This window comes from Zingiber officinale, chromosome 7B (genome assembly GCF_018446385.1).
Source record: "Zingiber officinale cultivar Zhangliang chromosome 7B, Zo_v1.1, whole genome shotgun sequence".
Taxonomy (NCBI): Eukaryota; Viridiplantae; Streptophyta; class Magnoliopsida; order Zingiberales; family Zingiberaceae; genus Zingiber; species Zingiber officinale.
In genome coordinates this window covers 70,693,225-70,714,893 of record NC_055999.1, presented here as the reverse complement: position 1 = coordinate 70,714,893, position 21,669 = coordinate 70,693,225, and the positions used below count along the sequence as shown (strand labels likewise).

Sequence of the window (21,669 nt, the reverse complement as noted above, 5' to 3'; positions counted from 1 at the left end):
AACAACTATTGAAAAATTCTATTCGCCATTTAAGGATTTTCATAAGGTATTTCTTCATCACTTCTCCAGTAATCGGCGATATCACAAAACCCCTTGGAGTCTTTTTTCAATCAAACAGGGGCCTAAAGAATCTATTAGAGCCAATATCAAAAGGTCATCGATGTCCCCATGACCACCATGACGATCTTGGGAGGAAGCTCGAACGACCTTGGAGTGCTAATCATTTGCAACCATATAGGACTTAACAACTATGATTGTAAGTCATTCATCTATTTTTCAAATATGGTTGATATAAATAACAAAAAAGGTGCAAGCAATATTATCTAGAGAGGTCAAATACTTCTCTTTAAAACTCCATCTAGTCGATCGGGGACCTTAAGGAGTGACCGAACATGCTTCCTTAAGGGGAACTGGAGACTTTAAACCATCTAGTTGATCGGGGACCTTAAGGAGTGATTGGAGAGGCTTCCTTAAGGGGAACCAGAGACTTTAAACCATAATAGTCGATTGGGGACCTTAAGGAGTGATCGGATAGGCTTCCTTAAGGGGAACCAGAGACTTTAAACCATAACAGTCGATCAGGGACCTTAAGAAGTGACCAGACATGCTTCCTTAAGGAGAACCAGAGACTTTAAACCATAACAGTCAATCGGGGACCTTAAGGAGTGACCGGATAGGCTTCTTTAAGGGGAACTGGGGACTTTAAACCATCATAGTCGATCAAGGACCTTAAGGAGTGACTGGACAGGCTTCCTTCAGAGGAGCCAGAGACTTTAAACCTTCTAGTCGATCGGGGACCTTAAGGAGTGACCAGACAGGCTTCCTTAAGGGGAACCGAAGACTTTAAACCATCTAACCGATCGGGTAACTGAAGGAGTGACCGGACAGACTTCCTTAAGGGGAACCGGAGACTTTAAACTATCATAGTCGATCGGGGACCTTAAGGAGTGACCGGATAGGCTTCCTATGGGTAACCATAGACTTTAAATCATCTAGTTGATCAAGAACCTTAAGGAGTGATCGAACAGGGTTCCTTAAGGGGAACCGGAGACTTTAAACCATCCAGTCAATCAGGGACCTTAAGGAATGATCGGACGAGCTTCCTTAAGGGGAACCGGAAACTTTAAACTCTCAGTAAATTAATCAAAAGCAAATGGATGGTGAATATTGTCTCTATCATACTTCGTTTGATGAGGTGAGATCGATCAGGTTATCATGTATGGTTATCTTGTCCGGGAATATATGCCTGATCCCTATAAATGATTATCTCGTCAGGAATAAATGCCCAATCCCTATACATGATTATCTCATACAGGAATATATGCCTGATCCCTATACATGATTATCTCATATGGGAATATATGCACAATCCCTATGCATGGTTATCTCATCCGGGAAAATATGTTTGATAACTACATTTGATTATTTCGTCCAAGAATATACGCCCGATCGGTTTGCCAGATGGGTTAAGGATTCTCTATGTATAAGCAAGACATTCAGCTCCTCATAAAGACCTGAAAGTCATCAGGAAAGATTCATTAGTATTATATATCACTCAGGAGATAAATACAAGGTCCACTTCTTTTGAATATAATTTCTATATGAGTTTTCTCTACAATAAATATATGGCAAATATGTTGAAGGAGTTAATTCAAACAAATACTTGGGTGGTTCTTAAGAAAGGAAAATTTGCACAAGGAACGACAGGTAATTATAAATTTTCATTAACATTTGATAAATAGCAAGTAGTGTATGTTGGTGCGAGAAGCATCCGACGATCAAACCTAAGTTTTGATAATGGCAAAGGGTTCAAAGTCAAGGTCATTTGTGGTCTAACGTGTTTGGATGAGTTTGCAAGAAAGTCCTAAGTGTACTTAGGCAAAAGTTCTAGCTACGGTTAGGCAGGTGAAAAACTCTAGGGGGTGGTTGTTGGAACCCCAAGGTTATTTTGGTGTGATCAACAAGTTAAGTTAGGTCCAGTGGTGTTTTAACCTTGTTTCTAAGTGTGTAGGAGCTTAGGAGCACAGGGAGTCGAGTGGAAGACGCAGCTAGCGAGAAGGATGGCACGGGAGAGTGCGTCTGAGGGACAAGGTGCTGTGGAAGAGTACACCGGCGAACGAGAAGGAAGCGTGCGGTGTTTCCGAGGGACGAGAAGCCTGAGCAGAAGATTGCTCGGGGAGCAAGAGACGCAGCTAGCCAAAAGGTCGGCACGGGGTGCGACCGAGGGACGAAGAGCTGCGGATGAGTGCATTGGGGGAAGAGAAGGAAGCATGTGATGATTCTGAGGGACAAGAAGCCGGAACAGAAGCCTGCTCGAGAAGGCCGAAATTGGGTTCGAGTGAGTCTTTTTTCGGTTGGCTGAAATCACCCAAGCGAACTGGAGCGGGAGATCTGGACCAACGCGAACGGAACCGGAGCAGAGGGCCCGGATCAGAAAAAGTCAACTTTGTTGACTTTCTTGGTCCGGGCGCCCGGAACCCTTCCGAGTGCCCGGACCAGTCCGGGGCGCCCGGACCTGGAGTTTATCCTGATCGCGGTCAAACGTGATCTATGTAAGAAGGGATAAAATTTTATCCCCTCCCAGGTGCCTGGAACCCTTCCAAGCGCCCCGACCAAGGCTATAAATATAACCTTGATCCAAGAAGCTCAACAACTCAAGCAATTAGCATTTCCAACACTTGTACGATTTCTTTAGTGTTTTAGCTTCTATTTTCTGTGCGTCATTGCTGTAAGAGGCTTCTCCGCCTGAAGGAGATACTAGTGTGACACATTCCTTGGATTAACAACCTCCCCGGTTGTAACCAAGTAAAAATCTCTTTGCCTCTTCTTTTTGTTATTTTCTGTTTATTTATTTTATGCAAGTGTTATTCTGAGAGTTCGAAAAGGGTAGTTTTCGTTTACTTTTGCAGGGCTATCCAAACCCCCTTCTAGGCGGCCAACATGGTCCAATAAGTGGTATCAAAGCAAGGACACCTCAAGAGGACTAACCGCCGACTGAAGCAACGAGATGGCCGGAATGAACATCTACCCACCAACGTTCGAGGGGGAGTTGGTTTTTTGGAAGCGACGAATGCAGGTTTATTTTAAAACTAATTTTAATATGTTATTAATAATGGCGTATGGTTATGAAGCTCCAAAGGATACAAAAGGAGAAGAACTTGAGGAGCATCAATGGACTAACGAGCAGCACAATGAATTCATGACAAATGGTAAGGCTGAATCCCACCTTCTGAGTGTACTACCTACCCAGGATCTCAAAACAGTCGGAAAATATAGAAGTGAAAAAAAACTTTGGGAAAAGTTCTTGAAGCTCTACGAAGAACCATTTGAAGCTGACTCCTCGATGGACACCGAGCCGTCGTCAGAAGAATTTAAGACGGAGGAAATTACCGAGACAACCCTAATAGCCGAATTCCATCTCGAGGACACAGAAAACTCATCCCATATAAGCATCGATGAAGGGGGAGAGTCTTTGGAAGAAAGCAGCTCAATAGGGGGAGCATTAAAAGTCGACAAGGTAAGTCAGGTATGGTCTCCACCTCCTGACCAATTGTTTAATTTGGTTAAAATACTGTCAAAAGATTTATTTTTTTTTTAGTTAAAAATTATATTATCGAAACATTTTTGTGAATTACAAATTAAAAATAAAACAAAGAATAGTGAGTTTAAAGAAACTCTAGCAACAGATTGCCAATTAAAGAATCTCGACAAACTAACAAGAGAAAATGACATGTTAAAGGAATAAATATAATGTTCTGCATGTTCAAAATTCCCTGCTTTAAATTTGAGAAATTATGACAAACTAAAATGGAAATTTAAACATCACTAACCCAAATTGCGATTAGACTTAGTGCTTTCAGCAAGAAAATTAAACAGCTAATTTCCTTATGAGACTTTGTCTAAGAAAGTGGTTGTTGCTCCAATAACTAAGAAGGCCTAGTGCCTCGCCACTGCCTGGAAGCTAAAATATTTAATTAACTTACTAATAAAGTATTGAAAGTAAATAATGCTTTAAAATATTTTTGAAATATTTTTTTAGAAAAATTTCTCAAAATTGTCTAAAAATTACCTAAGTTAGAATTTTCTTTTACTGAGAAAATTTTCTTGCTTAAAAATTTTACTTATTCTCAAAAATAATTTTGCTTGCAAAACTTAGAAAAATTTCTGAAAAAAAAATTAAATATTTTTTACTTAGAAATTTCTTTGAAAATTATTGTAAATTTTTAGTAATATCGAAATAATTTTTCAAATTTTTCTAAATTATTCCCTTAGAGTTTTCTTAGTACCTCATTTTTTTATGTGATCAAAGGGGGAGAACGAAAAGTATAAGTCTACGGGAAGGTAGACTATAATTTTTCTATCTTTTTTATACTTTATTGCAATATTAAATGTTTTACTTTTATGTCTGTTTACCCTAGCTTAACTTGAGTTGCTCACATCAAAAAGGGGGAGATTGTTGGAATCCCAAGATTATTTTAGTGTGATCAATAAGTTAAGTTAGGTCCTGTGGTGTTTTAACATTGTGTTTAAGTGTGCAGAAGCTTAGGAGCACAGGAAGTCGAGTGGAAGACGTAGCTAGCGAGAAGAACGGCACGGGAGAGTGTGTCTAAGGGACGAGGCGCTGTGAAAGAGTACATCGGCGGACAAGAAGGAAGCGTGCGATGTTTCCGAGGGACGAGAAGCCGAAGCGGAAGATTGCTCGGGGAGTAAGAGGCGCAGCTAGCGAGAAGGTCAGCACGGGGTGTGACCGAGCGACGAAGAGCTGCGGATGAGTACGCTGGCGGACGAGAAGGAAGCATGCGACAATTCCGATGGACGAGAAGCAGGAGCGGAAGCCTGCTCGAAAAGGCCGAAATTTGGTTCGGGTGAGCCTTATTTCGGTTGGCTGAAATCACCCAAGCAAGCTAGAGTGGAAGATCTGGACTAAGGTGAATGGAACCGGAGTAGAGGGGCCGGACCAGAAAAAGTCAACTCTATTGACTTTCTTAGTCCGGGCACCCGAAACCATTCCAAGCGCCCGGACTAGTCCGGGGCGCTCGGACTTGGAGTTTATCCTGATCGCGGTCAAACGCGATCTATGGGAGAAGGGATAAAGTTTTATCCCCTCCCAAGCGTCTGGAATCTTTCCAGGCGCCACGACCAAGGCTATAAATATAGCCTTGGTCCAAGAAGCTCAACAACTCAAGAAATTAGCATTTCCAATACTTGTACAATTTCTTTAGAGGTTTAGCCTCTATTTCTCTGTGCGTCATTACTGTAAAAGGCTTCTCCGCCTGAAGGAGATACTAGTGTGACACATTCCTTGAATTAACAACCTCCCCGGTTGTAACCAAGTAAAAATCTCTTTGCCTCTTCTTTTTGTTATTTTTTGTTTATTTATTTTATGCAAGTGTTATTCTGAGAGTTCGAGAAGGGTAGTTTTCGTTTACTTTTGCAGGGTTATCCAAATCCCCTTCTAGCCGGCCAACGCAATCCAACAGTAGTAACCCTAGGTCCTAAGGGGTGGTAACCCTAGGCGGAAAGTCTTGGCGGGTCGAGGGTTTCGGGCAAAAGTCCTAGGGGGTGGTAACCCTAGGTGAAAAATTCTGGTGTCACGAACCAGGTGGAAGACTGGACAGGTCATGGAGCGGACGTCCAACAAAAAGTCCTGAAGCTATGAGGCTAAGAAAAAGTCTAATCAGTCTGGAGGAACGGTCTGACAACAGGTATACTCTCCTGAGTAGAGTAGGTGAGGACGCATTCCCTGGTGAGAGAGCAGTAGGCGTCGGTTCAACCTAAGGTTTCCGGACGGAAATCCGAAGTTAGAACCGAATAGTCTGAAGACTATCAAATATATTATTTATCATGTCTATATTGTGTTAACTTTGTTTTGTAAGGTATGGTTAGTTTCTTGGACTAACATATTTTGCAGGAAGCGAATTGGACGTGTTTGCCTTGGATGAACAGTACCCGAGGCGCCCTCCATGGAGCTTGGAGGCGCCTCAGGTGACCTGGAGAAGCAACCTCGCAGCAAGGCGCGAGGGTGCCCTCATGGAGCTTGAGGGTGCCCTGGACATTGGCGCGAGGGCGCCCTCCATGCGGTTGGAGGCGTCGTCAGGTGGATAAGTCGTGAAGGAGTCAAGGCTTATCGACGCTGCATTTTTGGCGGGGCTAAGGGTGCCCTCCATGGTATTGGAGGTGCCCTCCACAGGATTTATAAGTAGGTTCCAAGCAGCAACATGATAACAACAAGAACTCGCAACCATTCTTCCGTGTGCTGCTCAAAGGATGATCCGATAAAGCTGTAACAAAACACTGACGACCAGAAGCTTCAAATTTCTTTATTCTTAATTGTCGGTATAAGTTTTCTGTACTAATTTTATATTATACTTCCAAGTGTAATTTTCCGGACTTATAGTGATTACCCACCAAAAATGATCAACGATCGCGGGTCTTGGAGTAGGAGTCGCCAAAGACTCCGTACCAAGTAAAAGAAACTTGTTAGTGATTGCGTTTGTTTCTTTTCTTTATTCCGCTACATAATTCTGAGTTTTCTGAAACGAGTGAAATAGCCACGAGCATTATTCACCCCCTCTAGCACTTTTGATCCAACAATTGGTATCAGAGCGGGGTCGCTTTGAATTGGTGAAACCACCATTCAATCAATTTTTCGTGGTAGTTTTCAATTTTTCAGAGTCGATTGGAATTGATAAAATTGCCATCTTCCGATCTGGTTTTATCGCAATCGAGTTTTTCTTTCGAAGTTGGTGCAACACCACTCGAGTTCATGTCTTTATTTTTCTTTATCCCGCACTACTAAATCCAAGACCTAGTCTTGGAACCAAATTCCTTGTTTTTCTTGTATGCGGGATTTTTTCTAAAATGACCCATCAAGAAGGCTATAGCACAGCCCGACCTCCGCTCTTCATCGGCGAAGATTTTGGCTACTGAAAGGGCTGAATAGAGTCTTACCTTCAAACCCAGTTCAAGATGTGGATGATCATCAAAACTGGCATCACACTCCCACTTGACGGCACAGGAAAACCAGTTTCATGCGAGAATTGGGGCACACGCACAATAAAGAGGGTCGAAGCCAACGCCAAAGCAACGTGCACTCTTCAATGTGGATTGACAAAGGAAGAGTTAAATTGAGTTGGCCCATTCTCAAACGCGAAAGAGATGTGGGAAAAACTAATCGTGCTACACGAGGGCGCTTCTGATACAAAGATAAGCAAACGTAATTTTGCTTTTGAATAAATTGTATAACATGAAAATGCAAGAAGGTGAGTCAGCGAGTCAACTTCATGCTCGTATACAAGACCTTCTCAATGGCCTCCACGCCATCGGACAAAAGGTGGAGAATCACGACATAATCAGGTATGCGTTAAACACTTTTCCAAGGAATACCTTATGGGCATCCATGGTAGATGCTTACAAAGTATCCAACGATCTTTCTTTAATTAAGTTAAATGAACTTTTTTCTGAATTTGAATTGCATGAACAGACTAATGCACGCTCAGCCGAGAAGGGTATTGCCTTGATTGCAGGTACAAGAAGAACTCGGGAAGCAAAAACAAAGCGTAAAACCGAACCAGAGTCCGAAGAAGAACCAGACTCAGAAGATGACGACGATGAAATAACAGTTGAACTCGTTAACCTAGTATGAAAGCTCTAAAGAAAGAAGAAGGGATTCACAAAGAAGGGCATTAAGAAGGTGATTCAGTCCAAGACGGTGCAGGCCTATCCAAGGGTCAAGTTCGAAGTAACCTGCTATGACTGCAACCAAAAAGGGCACGTAAAACCCAACTGTCCAAACCAAAAGGAAGCAAAGAAGTAGACGAAAAAGAAAGCACTGCAAGCAACTTGGGATGATCCTCGTCAGAAGATTCTGATGAAGAGCTCGAGCATATGAGCTTTCTTGCACTGACAGCCCGGGAACAAGTCGATGAATTGGAAACCAATAGCGAATCGGAAGCTAGGAGAAGAGAAAAAGAAAGTTTTTATTAAAACAAAACTTTGTTAAAATCTTTCCTTTTATAGCTATCAATGGATTAAAAGAGAGATTTTAATTTTTGTTAAAATCTTTCCTTTTTTGTAGTTATCTACAATGGTTAAAAAAGGTATTTTAATTTTGTTAAAATCTTTCCTTTTTTGTAACCATCCATAGGAATAAAAGAAAGATTTTATTTAAAACAAAATTTTGTTATAATCTTTCCTTTTATAGCTATTTACAATGGTTAAAAAGAGATATTTTAATTTTGTTAAAATCTTTTCTTTTTTGAAACCATCCATAATAGCAAATAAAAGGAAAATTTTATTAAAAACTTTCCTTTTTTGCATTCACCAAGGATTATAAAAGAGAGGAAGATGGTGCCTTATAGGGTAACACACAACCTAAGTCTCCTCTTCTATTCCTTGGTGGTCAGCACCCCTCTCTCTATTCTTTCCTTGCTCTCCTAGGGACGACCTTTATTTTAGCTATTCTTCTTCTCATCTTGCTTGGTGGCCGAAACCTTGCTTGAAGGGAAAGAATATAAGGGCCGGTGGTTCACTTGGAGGAGAAGAAGAAGAGAGGAAGGCTTCCTTTTGTGGCATCCCTTGGTGGTTGGAAGCTTGGAAGCAAAGAAAGGTTCGGGTGTCTTCATCTTGGTAGATCGTCGCTCACACAACGTCCAAGAAGAGGAAAGGAATACAGCAGAAGATCAAGAGGTCTTTAAGATATAAAGAAAGGTATAACTAATTATTTGTTTCTGCTGCATAATTAGTTTGTGTTCTTTGTATGGATCCTAAAATACCAACACAAGAGGCTATCGATTTTATGTTTCGATTTTGTGTTTCTATTGTAGTCTCTATAGTTAAACCTAAGGTTACTGTAAGAAGTTTAAATATTCAATTTCTTTGAAATGTTTTGTCAAGGAAGTGGTGGATGATCTCATACCCAAGAAGACCAAGTGTCTCGTCATGTTTAACCTGGAAGCAATCTTTGAAATAGATATTTAGTCAACTTCTGTAATATGGTTTAACTTCTGAAGAATACATGGATTGAATTTGGAGTAAAAATGTTAAGTTCCGTTTCCAATCCAAGTTTAACTTCTGAAGAATAACTTGGATTAATAATGTTAAGTTTCGTTTGCAATCCAAGTTTAACTTCTGTAGAGCACATGGGTTGCTAAGAAAAGTCCTGTTCTTGTATAAATTTTTGTACAGGGGAAACAGAACGGAATTCCAAGTAGCACCCAACAAATGTGTTGTGAATGGTGATGTAGAGGTAGTCAATCCACAAGCACGGTGCGAGGCCATGCTCAAGCATCTCACGCAGAACCTCAATCCACAATTGCTTGCCTCCTACGTCGACATAAAGATATGCTAACATGGAGGACACGTCGATCCAATCATAGCAGCCATGCCCAAGGGTGGTCATGTTGATGACTACGCCTCCATGGGTGAGGGTCTAGCCACAAGCGACGAAAAGGAAAGGGCATGGGGACAAATAAGCGAGACAGAGAAGGGAGACGATAATGTCAGGGGAGGGCCGGCAGAGGACGACGACAGAAGGAGTGGGGCATGTGAGAAGGCTAAAGTCGAAGGATAATTAGAGCATTGTCCCGGAGTCAACGATGAGGAGAATAGAAGAAAAGACTATCATCCATGGTAGCTAATGAAATAGCAAGTAGAGAATATGGCAGGCATATTGTACGTTAATTTGAGTAGATAGAAAGAAGAAGAGAAGTCTTAGTATTTATAACTATAACAAAATAAAATAAAAGTAATTAAATAATATATAATTAAATTAAAAATAAAAGTTTATGGTGCACGAAAGATCTAATAAACGAGGTAATATTAAATTTAGGATGATAGATCCCACGTAAGTTCCAATATCCCTTAGTTTAAAATCCATGAGAAAGATCTAATTAAAACTACGGAGGAATAGTAGTCCATATACATAAGTTAATGTGACCATATCTCCAATTTATTTGTAAATTAAAACATTTTAAATTAATAAAAAATAATAATTGAAAAAACAAACACTGTTTTGTTTTTTTTCCCCTTAACTTGCGTGGTTGAATGATTGATTTTATTTTTTTATTTTTTCCTCTTGACTTGGTATTGGGGAAGTCACTCAGGGGCCCTGGATTGTAGCATAGGATAGACTCTAAGTAGTCCCGTCCCTATTCTGTGACTTGATCCCAAGAATGTCAATCCTCTCTTAGTTGGGATTTGGGAAGAATGAAGATGTCGATGCAATATAACATCAATATTAACTTTAAGTAACAAAATAATTTTAAGTAGGATTAAGGATAAAATAACTATTTCTTTATTTCGCAAAATAAAAAAAGTAAAAGGTTTTTTCACTTGAAATTTTTTTAGTGGCTATATGTATAAAGAATATATAGTTAAATTTTTGTTTTTACTTATAAGAGCAGTCAAGCTAAGGCCGAGAGATTTAAATTTATCTGATAAGATAATCAAAATAAATCGAGCCGAGTTTAACATGAACTAAGCCTTTGAAATAATTATTCAAACATGATTTGATTTTTTTTTTTTTTTAGTTTGAGCTTGTTTGAAACTTGGCTTGAGCTTGATTTATTTAGATATTATCAAGCTCTCAATTCAAGTTTGACTTGAGCTTGATTCAAATTTGGTTCATTTAGATGTTATCGAGTTTTCAATTCAAACTATTTGAAACTTTTACTTATTTGATTGTTTATTTAGCTTGATAATTTAAATTTATTTATTTATTTATTTTATTTACTTTTGTATGTTTAATATATTGCTAAGAGTTTTATTAATGAACATGATTCGTAAATATTATTCATGAATATTAACGACATAAACACATATGTGTTCAAACTTATTCTAAACCTAGTTTATAAATATTTGATTCATTTACAACCTTACACTTTCCCAACTAAGCTATCTCGGCTAATATATATCTAATGTTGTACACTTTGATATGAATGTAAAACTTACTAAAATTAGGGATTCAAACAAATTAGTCAAACTAGATATGTAAGACGAGCAACATGATTAAGTGGATTCAAATAAATTTTAATTATGTTTAAATTTATTTATCAATCTTATTTAAATTTACTTATTAAAACTCTTTTTGAGTTTTTTTTATGAAACTTAGTATTGTCCTTGTAATTTAAATAAACATGATTTAATAAACAAAGGTTATATTATTTTTTTAATAAATAATAATTATATTATTATTATACGATTGTAAAAGTTTATTTTATTTTATACTTTTTGAATTCCAGAGTCGCCCAAATGAGAAGTGGTATTTGTCTCTCTCCTCCAGACGATTTGGTCCGCTTGAGTTCCGGCTGTCTCGGGTGCTCCTTCGATGTCTTCCTCCTCGTCTTCTTCTTCTTCTCCAACCTCCTCGACATCCTTTAGCTCTCCATCTCAATCCCCCTAATCCGCCATGAATGTGCCAACGGCGGATCCTGCGCTGGAAGCCGATGCCGCGGTCGAGCGAAAGAAGAAGTCCAAGAAACCCAAATGTACGTCTTTGCTTGATGCAACTCTTCTTTGTTTATGCAGATTAATTGGATTAGACACTTTCTGTAATAATGCGGATTGTCAGATATAGAAAGATTGAAATTTTGATGATATAGAGCGACGCATCATTGCTTTTGAATTTTAATTAGGAAGATATCTCTCTTTTTCCAGAATTTTACATCATTGCTTTTGAATTTTAATTGGATTAAATTTGTTTTTCGATTTAAGTGTGTTTTAGATCGGAAGGGATTGTTCTAGTCTACTAAGGATGATGAATTTGTATCTTGGTAGCTTCACATATCTAATTGAGTTAATTCATATGTGGCAAAAGGTGATAACGTTCATCCCAAGTTGTTCATTATCACCGGTCCCCTGGCTAGATACAGGTAGACAAATCATGCGACAGGGGTGAGATAACCTGCGGCGCTTTCAAACCCACTCAGAATCGACCACAGGCTTATCTATGGACACACCACTGCATGAACTGTGTCAGCCCATAGGTGTTAATTGGGTTAATTCATCATACTATAGAATAGAGGGTTGTGAATTGTAACCCTAATGCATATATGATATATCTCGGTCTCAATATTAAAAAAAAAAATTGATTCAGAAGTTAAAAAAAAATATTTGTCTTTTTTGTCGTGGGACAATAGGTTAAACTGAGGACGAGTTATTTTATGCCACAATGGACTATTTCATTGATGAGAAGAAATTCACAAGATATTTTCTAGGTGTTTTGCCATTGGATTGAAAATTACATTTGGAATATAGGATTTTCATCTACAACACACTCACACAAAAGAAAAATCACTTTTGATGATGAGTATAGTTTTTACTAATGGAAACAAAAATTCTCTGTTAATTGATTTGCCGTATAACTTAACTCATATAGATTTCTTTTGCATCCTCCTCTTGTTTTATATCATGATTCGTTATATATATAGATAGTTGAATCACGTTAGTCACATTTGTTCATTTTAAGATGGAATGTGTTGAAACATTTGATTGACATCAAAGTTTTCCAAATCCTAGATTCAAGATTTACACAACAGGAGCTTCCGGCTTGCAAACCCCTATTAACTCCAACTATAGTAAGAAAGCATGCTGATTCTACTAAAGTTAAACTGAATAGTTGAGTTGTGCTTTTGAATATCTAGACATTCCCTGTTCTTGCAGGTAATATCGACATTTGCTCTCATTGGAATTCTCTTCATCCCAATTGGACTTGCTTCTTTGTCTGCGTCAGAAAATGTAAATTTATTACCTTTCTAGTTCATACCTCATAGAATTGGAGTTGATAATGCTTGTCTGAGATGCAGGTGGTTGAAATTGTGTATAGATATGACACAGAATGCATTCCCCAGCAGTCACAGGATGACAAAGTAGCATTCATCCAAAGCAGTGCGACTGACAAAACGTGCAGAACGACTTTGACTGTTAGTGGATCAATTGTGATATAATGTAGTTAAATTCATTCTTTTGTATTAGAACTTGTACAAACTGAGTAGTAATTCATATTTCAGGTGCCTAAAAACATGAAGGCTCCTGTTCACATTTACTATGAGCTTTACAACTTCTATCAGAACCACCGCAGGTTTAATGCCTCTATTTATCGGAATTTTCTGCAACATTGTATTGACTTATCATCTATGTGTTTCCACACATCCCATGTTTATCATTAGAACATTGTATATGCCTCCATTAGTTGCCTCACTACTGTTGTTTCACTGACATGGATACTACATTTATTGCAGATTAACAGCATTTTGGCTGCTGCCAGTTTTATTTTCCTACTCTCTTGCATTGTTTTTATATTCAAGTTATATAGTATCTCTATCACTCAAATGCTTTTTCCTGTTCTATTGCACCTACTCTTGGCTCTTTTCTAACTAGATAATAATCAAAGGGTTCCATGTTTTGGGACAAGGATGCATTTTGACTATTTATTCACGATCCTTTTCTTAACAGTAGATAATCTACAACTTCTACTAAACAACTATCAACCTACTCTTAATACGACAAGCATTTCAATCTCACTGTATCAGTAGATATTTAACATCATTAAGATTGTTGTATCTGTATATTCGACGAATGTAGTTTATTTCGTAATATAAAACTCTTATCAGTCATCTGTTTGCCATCTTGCGCTCTTCACTTTTGATTTTCTTGTTGTTTATGCCTGAAGTCTAAATTTTATCTTAATAGAATGTTGTGGCACTTGAGAATAGTTCTTCAATCTGTACTGCTGTCCCATGATTTTCCCACCTTGTGCTTATTTGAATGAAATATAGGTATGTTAAAAACCGAAATGATAAGCAACTAAGAAGCAAGGAGTATGAACTAGAAACTACTAATTGTGCACCTGAAGCCACAACTGTCGATGGGTCTCCCATTGTCCCTTGTGGCCTCATTGCTTGGAGTTTGTTCAACGACACATACTCATTCGCAATACAAAACAAAGCCATTGAGGTGAACAAGAAAAACATAGCCTGGCAAAGTGACAAAGATGAGAAATTTGGAAGTGATGTTTATCCCAAGAACTTCCAGCAAGGAGGTCTTATAGGAGGTGCAAAGCTCAATGAAAGCATACCCGTCAGTTCTATTCTTTCCTCGATTTTATTTTATTTTGCTCTGTTCAATGCAGCAGTGATATTGTAACAAAATTTGCAGTTGAGTGAGCAAGAAGATCTCATTGTTTGGATGAGAACAGCTGCCCTCCCACAGTTCAGAAAATTATACGGGAGAATTGAGACAGATCTTGTAGCTAACGAGCAAATCTCGGTGACAATACAGAACAATTATAACACATACAGCTTCGAGGGGGAGAAGAAGTTGGTGCTTTCAACTACCTCATGGATAGGCGGGAAGAATGATTTCCTTGGTGTTGCTTATCTCACAGTCGGCAGCCTTTGCTTATTTCTTGCACTGGCATTCATAGTTCTTTATCTGCTCAAACCCCGGTAAGTCTCGTCAATCGGCAAAAATTAACAGATTTGAATTGGAAATGATAAACCTGTCCAGTTGTATCGGGCACAACCGGGCTAACAGAAACTCTTGCATCGTTTAACATGTTCATTCGTGTTAATTGGTTATACCCTTGCAGGACGCTTGGAGATCCTTCATATTTATCCTGGAACCGGAACCCTGACAGACATTAGAACTTTCAGCTCAAGTTGCATTCCTAAGTTGGTATTGTCTATGCATGTGTAATTGCTCCCTTTTAACAATCTCTGTTCATAAGATTTAGAAACGAACACACGGTTTTCTTCATGAACTCAGCACATCAATGGGAATACGATACATCTTCAATCATTGTGCATGCTATAGATTGAACAATATTGCGTTTGTAATTATCTTGCTTAGTGGAACTTGGTGTAAACATGGATATAGCAATGCCAACATGATCTCGTGTCCAAATTGACATGCATCAGATCACAAACATTCCTGCACTTTGCTACATTTGCAAACCAAACAATCTACTATCACAGGTAAACTTGTAGAACTCCACAACTTTCACCATGCCAGTCGTGACAGAAGAATATGAACATAACGATCTCTGACCGATTCGCAACAATAATGCTAGAAAGCAGAAATTTACATAGAAAATCCATTTACAAACTCTGTTGAAGCCATTAGCACATGGATGTTGTCATGGGAAGCTAACTTGCGTGCATCAATTGGCACTTCTTATGCAACCCATTTGTTTGTGGATCACCATGCGGTCTGATCAGAGATCTCGAATAATTGAAATATAGAATCCTCTTTCCAAAAGAACTGAGAATAAATAGATCAATATCAGAGTTGCAAACAGAAGCTAATGGAGCAAGCAATCTCTCAGGTAGGATGGATTTGGGTCCAGGAATTTTGGAGATACAAAAAGAGACAATAAAATGTTTTTACATGTTCCTAATACAAACCTTTATCTTTCAACCTCTTATTGCCCCATCTTAGTGAAAATGCCAGAAAAGTTTGGGAGCTTGTCAACATGCTTCAGTGCCCGCTCAGCGATCTGCCTTGTCCTATGGTCCCCGTGTCTGAATGCTTCGACCAATGCAGTGCCAACATTTTGGTCCCCTGAAATCTCATATGCTATCTCTTCTTTCCTCAAAATTCTCTCCACTGCCCACACAGCTTGCTGCCGCAGTGCCTCCGTGCGATTCTCCCGTAATATCTCTAGAATTGGTTTAATTCCTTCTGCAGAATCCAAGATGGATACTCCTTGGTTGATGTCCACATCATCGTCCAACAGAGTGCATAGAGCTGCTAAGGCAGCCTCAACAACCTTCTCATTAGTATGGTCTAGACAAGCAACCAACTTCTCTACTGCTTTCCCTTCCAACAAACAGAAGCTTTCTTTTACAGAACAGAAACCATGATGGATGCGGCACAAACCAGTTATGATTGGTTGACTACCAAGACAAGGAAATATAGAGCAGAAAAATCCTGGCTCTGGAACGACTGGCAATCTTGTTAAGTGTTTTGACTGCCTCGAGAGGTTTCTCAGTGCCAGAGCAGAAACCCTTTGAACTTTGTCAAGGCCATTCATCTGAAGCAGATCAATGTAAACTGCAGCAAGATTATACTCGCGAGCTAGGGCAAGGATCTCTGGATCACCCTCTAGAATGTATGTAAGCCTCGAGAAAACATTAACAAGCCCTTCAAGAAAAGGAGTGAAAAAACGACCCCCACGAGTTATCCCTTGCCTGATGCTGGTCACCTTCAAGGAGGCTATCCTGAAGGCTCCTTCATCCAAGAGCCGCCTGGTTAAAACAGAGTCACTCTCAGGAAGGCCAGCAAGGAGCCCAACAGCAGCTGCTTGCTCTTCTGAGATCCCATTGTTCTCTGCAATGACACTGATCAAGCTGCTGAGCTGGCCAGCAGCGCCACGAAGAGCATCAGCTAGCTCTTGACCCATAAAAGGAGAGATATTATGCAAGAGTTTTATAGCAGCCACTCGAACATCTCTTTGTGGCGCTTCAACGAACTGAATAATACTAATGGTAGCGCCAGAGCTTCTTATGGCAGCAACTATATCAATACAAGTGCTTGAAGAACTAGTAAGCCCAACAAGCACCTGAAGGAGTTTGCATTCAATTGCAGGCCCGGTATTGCTGATTAGATGAAGAAGATTGTGAACAATGTCTTCAGAAACCAAAGTACGATGATCTTGATCAAGAGGTATTTTCTCAAAATTAGCACCTGAGGACACAATGTTGGCAAGAACTGTTGCAGATACCTCTTTCAACCTCATAGGTAACTGGTTCACACCGACAGTAAAAAGGTCTTTGACAAGTGGTGGAAGGATGCCAGCATGGATAAGTATCTTTGCACTAGTCTCATAAGAGGATATCTGGTTCAAAGCCTTGAGGGCAGCTTCTCTCGCTTGTTTGCTCCCACTTCTCATGACTTCAACAAGTATCGAACCAGCTGTCTGGGCTACAAAAACTTTCACATCATTGCTCAAAACAAGCTCTCCAAGGTAGGCAGCCATTGAGAGTTGTGTTTCAGGTGATCCTGCAAGATTTTGCAAACGATTTAAAGAGAATCACCTAGGAAGGCAGCATCAATGATATTCCAATTACACAATGAAATATTAGATATTTGGATAGGCTCTTTAATGTCCAAAAATGTATATTCAAAGTTGAAACTAGTAAATCAGACAAGCATAGCATGCAAAACTATTGCAGTATTTAAACATTTCTTCTTCAAAGATTAAAAGCATGAGGAAGAGACACATTAGCATACGTAAAACTCTTAAGAACTAAAAACAAATGGGTAGTTGATAAATTTAGTTTGTGTATAGAGGTCCTAAAACTAATGAGCCAACACAACATGCCATTGACATCTTAAACTACTGAGGTAACATTAAGACATGGAGAACCAACTCAAAGAAAGAGTCTTTTGAGGTGCGAAAGGTGATTACGCTCACCCCAAGGCTAGATGAAGGGAGGTAAATCACAGTACCGAGCAACCTCCTAGATGGGAGGGTCATTTAATCCCGCTGGGAATGAACCACGTGGGAATCGACCCTTGCTCTTGTGGTGTAGATCTACCACCTGAGTACAAACTCAGCTACGTACGTTGGGGCATAAAGAAAGAGTCTTTTGGAACCAAGTGACACTACTTAACTTTGGACAATGAACTGCTAAGCAAAACACATATTAAAATTGCATCCAATTTTTTAGAAAATTAAAAATTCATGTTAATGCTAAGTCCTTTTAAAACCTCCAAAGCATATGCTAGATTTAGTGATTAACCCAAACTAAATGACTCCATTAAGCATGATGAACCAAAAAAGAAATTCATGTAAGAACTAAAAAAAACTTTTTTTTGGTGAAAACAAATTTACTTTTTTACAAAGAACAAAAACAAGAGAAATGTTCAGGGAAAAGATGCTAAGTGAGAAAAAAGTGATGTTGAGTTAAGTTAGACATGGATTTACTATCATCTAAATACCACATCAATTTACAAGAAATAAAACATAAGAGAGAGAACACAGGACTAAAACTAACAGGAGTGAAAAATCACCTTCAAGAAGAAGAGTAAGAAGTGGTTGCAATCTGCCATTTTCTGCCATTTGCCTCACATTGTTTTCAAATTTTCCTAGATTTTCCAATGTTTTATCAGCTCTTTCTATAGTCAAAGAGTTCTCTGATTTGCTACTTGCCATTCCTACCAATATAAGTATTGCTCCACTTACTCCTCCAATCTTTTCACATAAAGATTCAGATTTTGAAAGCTCATATAATAATGAGACAGCTTCTTCTCTCTCTTGTGAATGCTCACGTGACAGAAATTTCACAATTGTTCGGATGTTGTCCCCTGCAGCAATTGCTTCCTGCAAAACCATATCAAGAGTTATGTACTCATATAGAGGACATAAAACAGTACCACATTGCTCAAAAGCTACTCAAAATCCAACAAAACAAATACAAGTTAACCTTATTATCATCATCATCTTCAGCTACAATACGAAGAGTTTTTAGTGATTCAAATCGTACTTTCCTGCTGCCACTCTTCAGCATGTCAGAAATCATTGGTATTAACTCTGCATTCCGCACAGCATGTTTACTTGATTTGCTTTTCTGGCAAATATATGAAATATCATCAAGTGACTGCAAAATATCAACTTCAGAGCTCCCAAGTGACAGTATTCTGCATGCTTTATCAAGCTGAGCGGCTTCATTTCTTTTAGTCCATTCTTCAATGGTATTCCTAAGAGCTATACTGGGGTTTAACTCTGTGCTCTTTAATTCTTTATGTGTCAATGGGCAGGTTGGCCTCCTTCTGCTGTCCCTGCATTTCTTAAACCATTCCTCAATTGCTTCTCGCTCAAAAGTCTGCCCATTCTCTATGGTAACTGGATCTCGCATAATTTGTCTTGTAAGTGGACAAAGAAATGCTTCATAAATAGGTTCGACACGTAAATTATCACGATGGCTCTCCTCTGAAAGGTTACCAGAATCGTAGTTACCATCCCAATTTTCTGCCATTTCTACAGAGAAACCTGGCATAAAAACAACAATGCCTCCATGATGATCTATGATAAAACATAAGATATGCAATTTAAATAGCTCAACAAAATCAATGAGAACTGGATTTGATTTCCTTTTTCACTTCCAGTGAAGTAGAAGAAGCTAGATCACTGTAATATAAAACCTGCATTGGCAACTCAGAAGTAGATTCAGCAAATTTGTGAAGGATCTTAGACTAAGTTTTGTGATTTACATCTTTGTTTAAGTTCAATTATTAGTGGCTCCATATGCGGATATGACTTCCACACCATGCCGAATGGTTAGGTGCCCAACTTATAATTGGTCAATTCCTATTGGATGCATGCCAATGGAAACATTTAATAAGTCTATTAGAATTAGCTTTGTAACAACTTATTTTTCCTCATGATTTCGCTAGTGCTTTCAGAGAAACAAGTAGACAATACTTCGTCTAGAGTATATAGTATAGCTTTTTAATTTTTAAGATAATATCCATATCTCAAACCTAGACAGGAGGATTTAGAAAATTAAAGAAAGTATTAAGACGATCTGAGTGTTTTTGTATATATACAGGCTGGAGAACAGTTGGGAAACTAGGGCAATAAGGCTCATATCCATTTCTAGCTTCTTCTATCTTTAATCATCAGTTCCATCTATATCAATCCGTTATTGTACTTGGTTCGTCTTCGAGATTATAGTTTTACCTAATACGAGAACAGCGGACATAATAACCGTCTGGTCTTACTATTTACTCCTCCAGGAGGAAAAAAATCAGTTATCGTCTGACAAGATATCATGGGCATGATCATGGAGAAATTAAATCCACCAATTTCCAAAAATTCTTAGTCTGAAGCATCGATGCCAGATCCACAGATTAATCAGCACAAACGAATCGATCGATGGAAGAAAATAAGTAAAGAGAACCACCATACCTTTTTCTCGCAATTCCTCGTTTCCCCTAAGTTTTTCACCGAGCTGGAAACACTAATTTTCCGCCTCCGGATGCGCCTCCGCCGACGTCCATGCCCAGCTCCGGCCTCGATGCGCTGCGCCGCCGACGCCGAGGGACTGAAGCCGCGGCGGCGGGAAGAGGATAGAAGAAGGTGGGAGGTCCCGGAAGAAGGGAATTGGGCGATCGGATTGAGGGAGAGGAGGGTTCGAGTTTGGGGGAAGAAGAGAGGAGAAGAGAGGTTTGACTCGACTTGGAGTGGTGGGGCAGTGGGAGCTGGACTTCGCGTTGGCGTAGTGTGAACAGGGAAGTCGAGGGTGCGGAGGGTTGCCTCTACCGCATCATGGAAACGTCGGCTTGCCTGGTAACTTGAGTTGACGTCAGCATCCAGGTGGACATCACCGAATTATGATTTTTAATGGTCAAATAAAAACATTTTATATTGAAAAAGGACCTTTTATTTTTCAAAAGGAACATTAAGAAAATATCAAAACTATTATAATGTGAAATAAGTATATTAGTTTTGATTAAACTTATAATTATTATTTCCTGTTATAATATTTTTAATAAATTTATCATTTTGATTAAAATTAAATATTTTAAATTAAGTTGGAGTAATTTTAACTAATTTAAAATAGTTTCGATTAGAGTTGGAGTAGTTTGACCAATTTAGAATAATTTTAAAATAGTCTGATCAGTATTTAATTTTTTTTTTTTTAATAATCCGGTATCCATATGGTAAGGTCCGATTAATAATAGAGATGGTCGATCCAATTTCATAAAAATATTTAAAAGTGCAAATGACAGTCATACAATGCTCCAGCGTCTCATTGATTCAAACATAATTTATTGTATTTTTTGGGGTTTCGAATCTTAGGTGCATGAGAAATACTGAGGAATGCATACACTACATTATAATTCGAGAGTCGTATTTAAAATAATTTTAATCAATGTTAAAATATTTCAGAGCTTCTTTCATTATACTGTCTTTTTATTAGTATTGGAATACTGCTAACTATTAATCAGTATTAGAGCAATTTCAACTATAATTAATGTTGTAAAAGCACTTGTTGAAATTAGGTCGCTGTGGAGAGTATTAGAAGTCTCCATGTATATTAAGAAGGTCAATAGTCATACTAAAATGAGTCAAAATCAAGATAGATCAGTAAGACCATCTCTATTCGGCCTACCTAAGATGAGAAGCTTCATCATTCAGCTCAGTCTATCCAAGAAGATTCGTCATTCACTTCAGCTTATCCGATACGAGAAATTTCACCATTCGACTTAACCTACCTGAGACGAAAAGCTTCATTATTCAACTTAGCCTACCCAAAACGAGAAGCTCTATCGATTCAACGCTCCTGCTCGTCCCTCTTGACTCCACCGATCTGATGCTCCTACTCTTCCCTCTCGGCCCGGCCGATCTGATGCTCCTACTCATCCCTCTCACCCCCAGGGTGATTCGACGTTTCTCCACTTAACATGCCAAATCCTCTTGCCCAACTACCCCAGCTAATTAATAGCACATGGAATAACATGCGAGTTGACATAATATGTGAGACAACACTTGGGTTATCATTGTAAGATCATTGCGAGCGTGAGATGGAGGTGAATTACGTGGTTTTAAAAGACTTGTCTTTTTCTTAATTTGAAAACGAGTAGCGAAAAGTAAAAGATTAAGTAAAGGAAAAAAAAATAAAGAACACAAGCGATTTCACTTAGTTCAGAGTCTTCGGCGACTCC

At 38.8% G+C, this 21,669-nt stretch overlaps 2 protein-coding genes across 2 annotated transcripts; one reads left to right on the top strand and one right to left on the bottom strand.

Moving 5' to 3' along the window:
* Positions 1–11,250: 11,250 nt before the first annotated feature.
* On the top strand, positions 11,251–14,796 carry LOC122005963 (ALA-interacting subunit 5-like). Its single transcript, XM_042561235.1, has 8 exons — positions 11,251–11,486; positions 12,517–12,575; positions 12,661–12,735; positions 12,804–12,920; positions 13,008–13,078; positions 13,776–14,076; positions 14,155–14,444; positions 14,588–14,796. The coding sequence occupies exons 1-8, from the start codon at positions 11,408–11,410 to the stop codon at positions 14,640–14,642; spliced, it is 1,047 nt and encodes a 348-aa protein (XP_042417169.1). The 5' UTR covers positions 11,251–11,407; the 3' UTR covers positions 14,643–14,796.
* A 182-nt stretch (positions 14,797–14,978) lies between these two features.
* LOC122005962 (U-box domain-containing protein 44-like) lies at positions 14,979–20,222 on the bottom strand. The gene is made up of 5 exons (XM_042561234.1): positions 19,910–20,222; positions 18,426–18,991; positions 18,013–18,322; positions 15,402–16,998; positions 14,979–15,258 (listed from the first exon to the last, which is right to left on the bottom strand). The coding sequence occupies exons 2-4, from the start codon at positions 18,975–18,977 to the stop codon at positions 15,419–15,421; spliced, it is 2,442 nt and encodes an 813-aa protein (XP_042417168.1). The 5' UTR covers positions 18,978–18,991; positions 19,910–20,222; the 3' UTR covers positions 14,979–15,258; positions 15,402–15,418.
* Between the last annotated feature and the right edge of the window lie 1,447 nt (positions 20,223–21,669).

Excerpts from the sequence above, each read along its gene's own strand:
- LOC122005963 (XM_042561235.1), top strand. The coding sequence starts at position 11,408 with ATGAATGTGCCAACGGCGGATCCTGCGCTGGAAGCCGATGCCGCGGTC. Across the intron at positions 12,736-12,803 it reads CTTTGTCTGCGTCAGAAAAT|GTGGTTGAAATTGTGTATAG; the intron begins GTAAATTTATTA and ends TCTGAGATGCAG. Across the intron at positions 13,079-13,775 it reads TTCTATCAGAACCACCGCAG|GTATGTTAAAAACCGAAATG; the intron begins GTTTAATGCCTC and ends AATGAAATATAG.
- LOC122005962 (XM_042561234.1), bottom strand. The coding sequence starts at position 18,977 with ATGGCAGAAAATTGGGATGGTAACTACGATTCTGGTAACCTTTCAGAG. Across the intron at positions 18,323-18,425 it reads AAGATGATGATGATAATAAG|GAAGCAATTGCTGCAGGGGA; the intron begins GTTAACTTGTAT and ends ATGGTTTTGCAG. Across the intron at positions 16,999-18,012 it reads TCTTACTCTTCTTCTTGAAG|GATCACCTGAAACACAACTC; the intron begins GTGATTTTTCAC and ends AAAATCTTGCAG.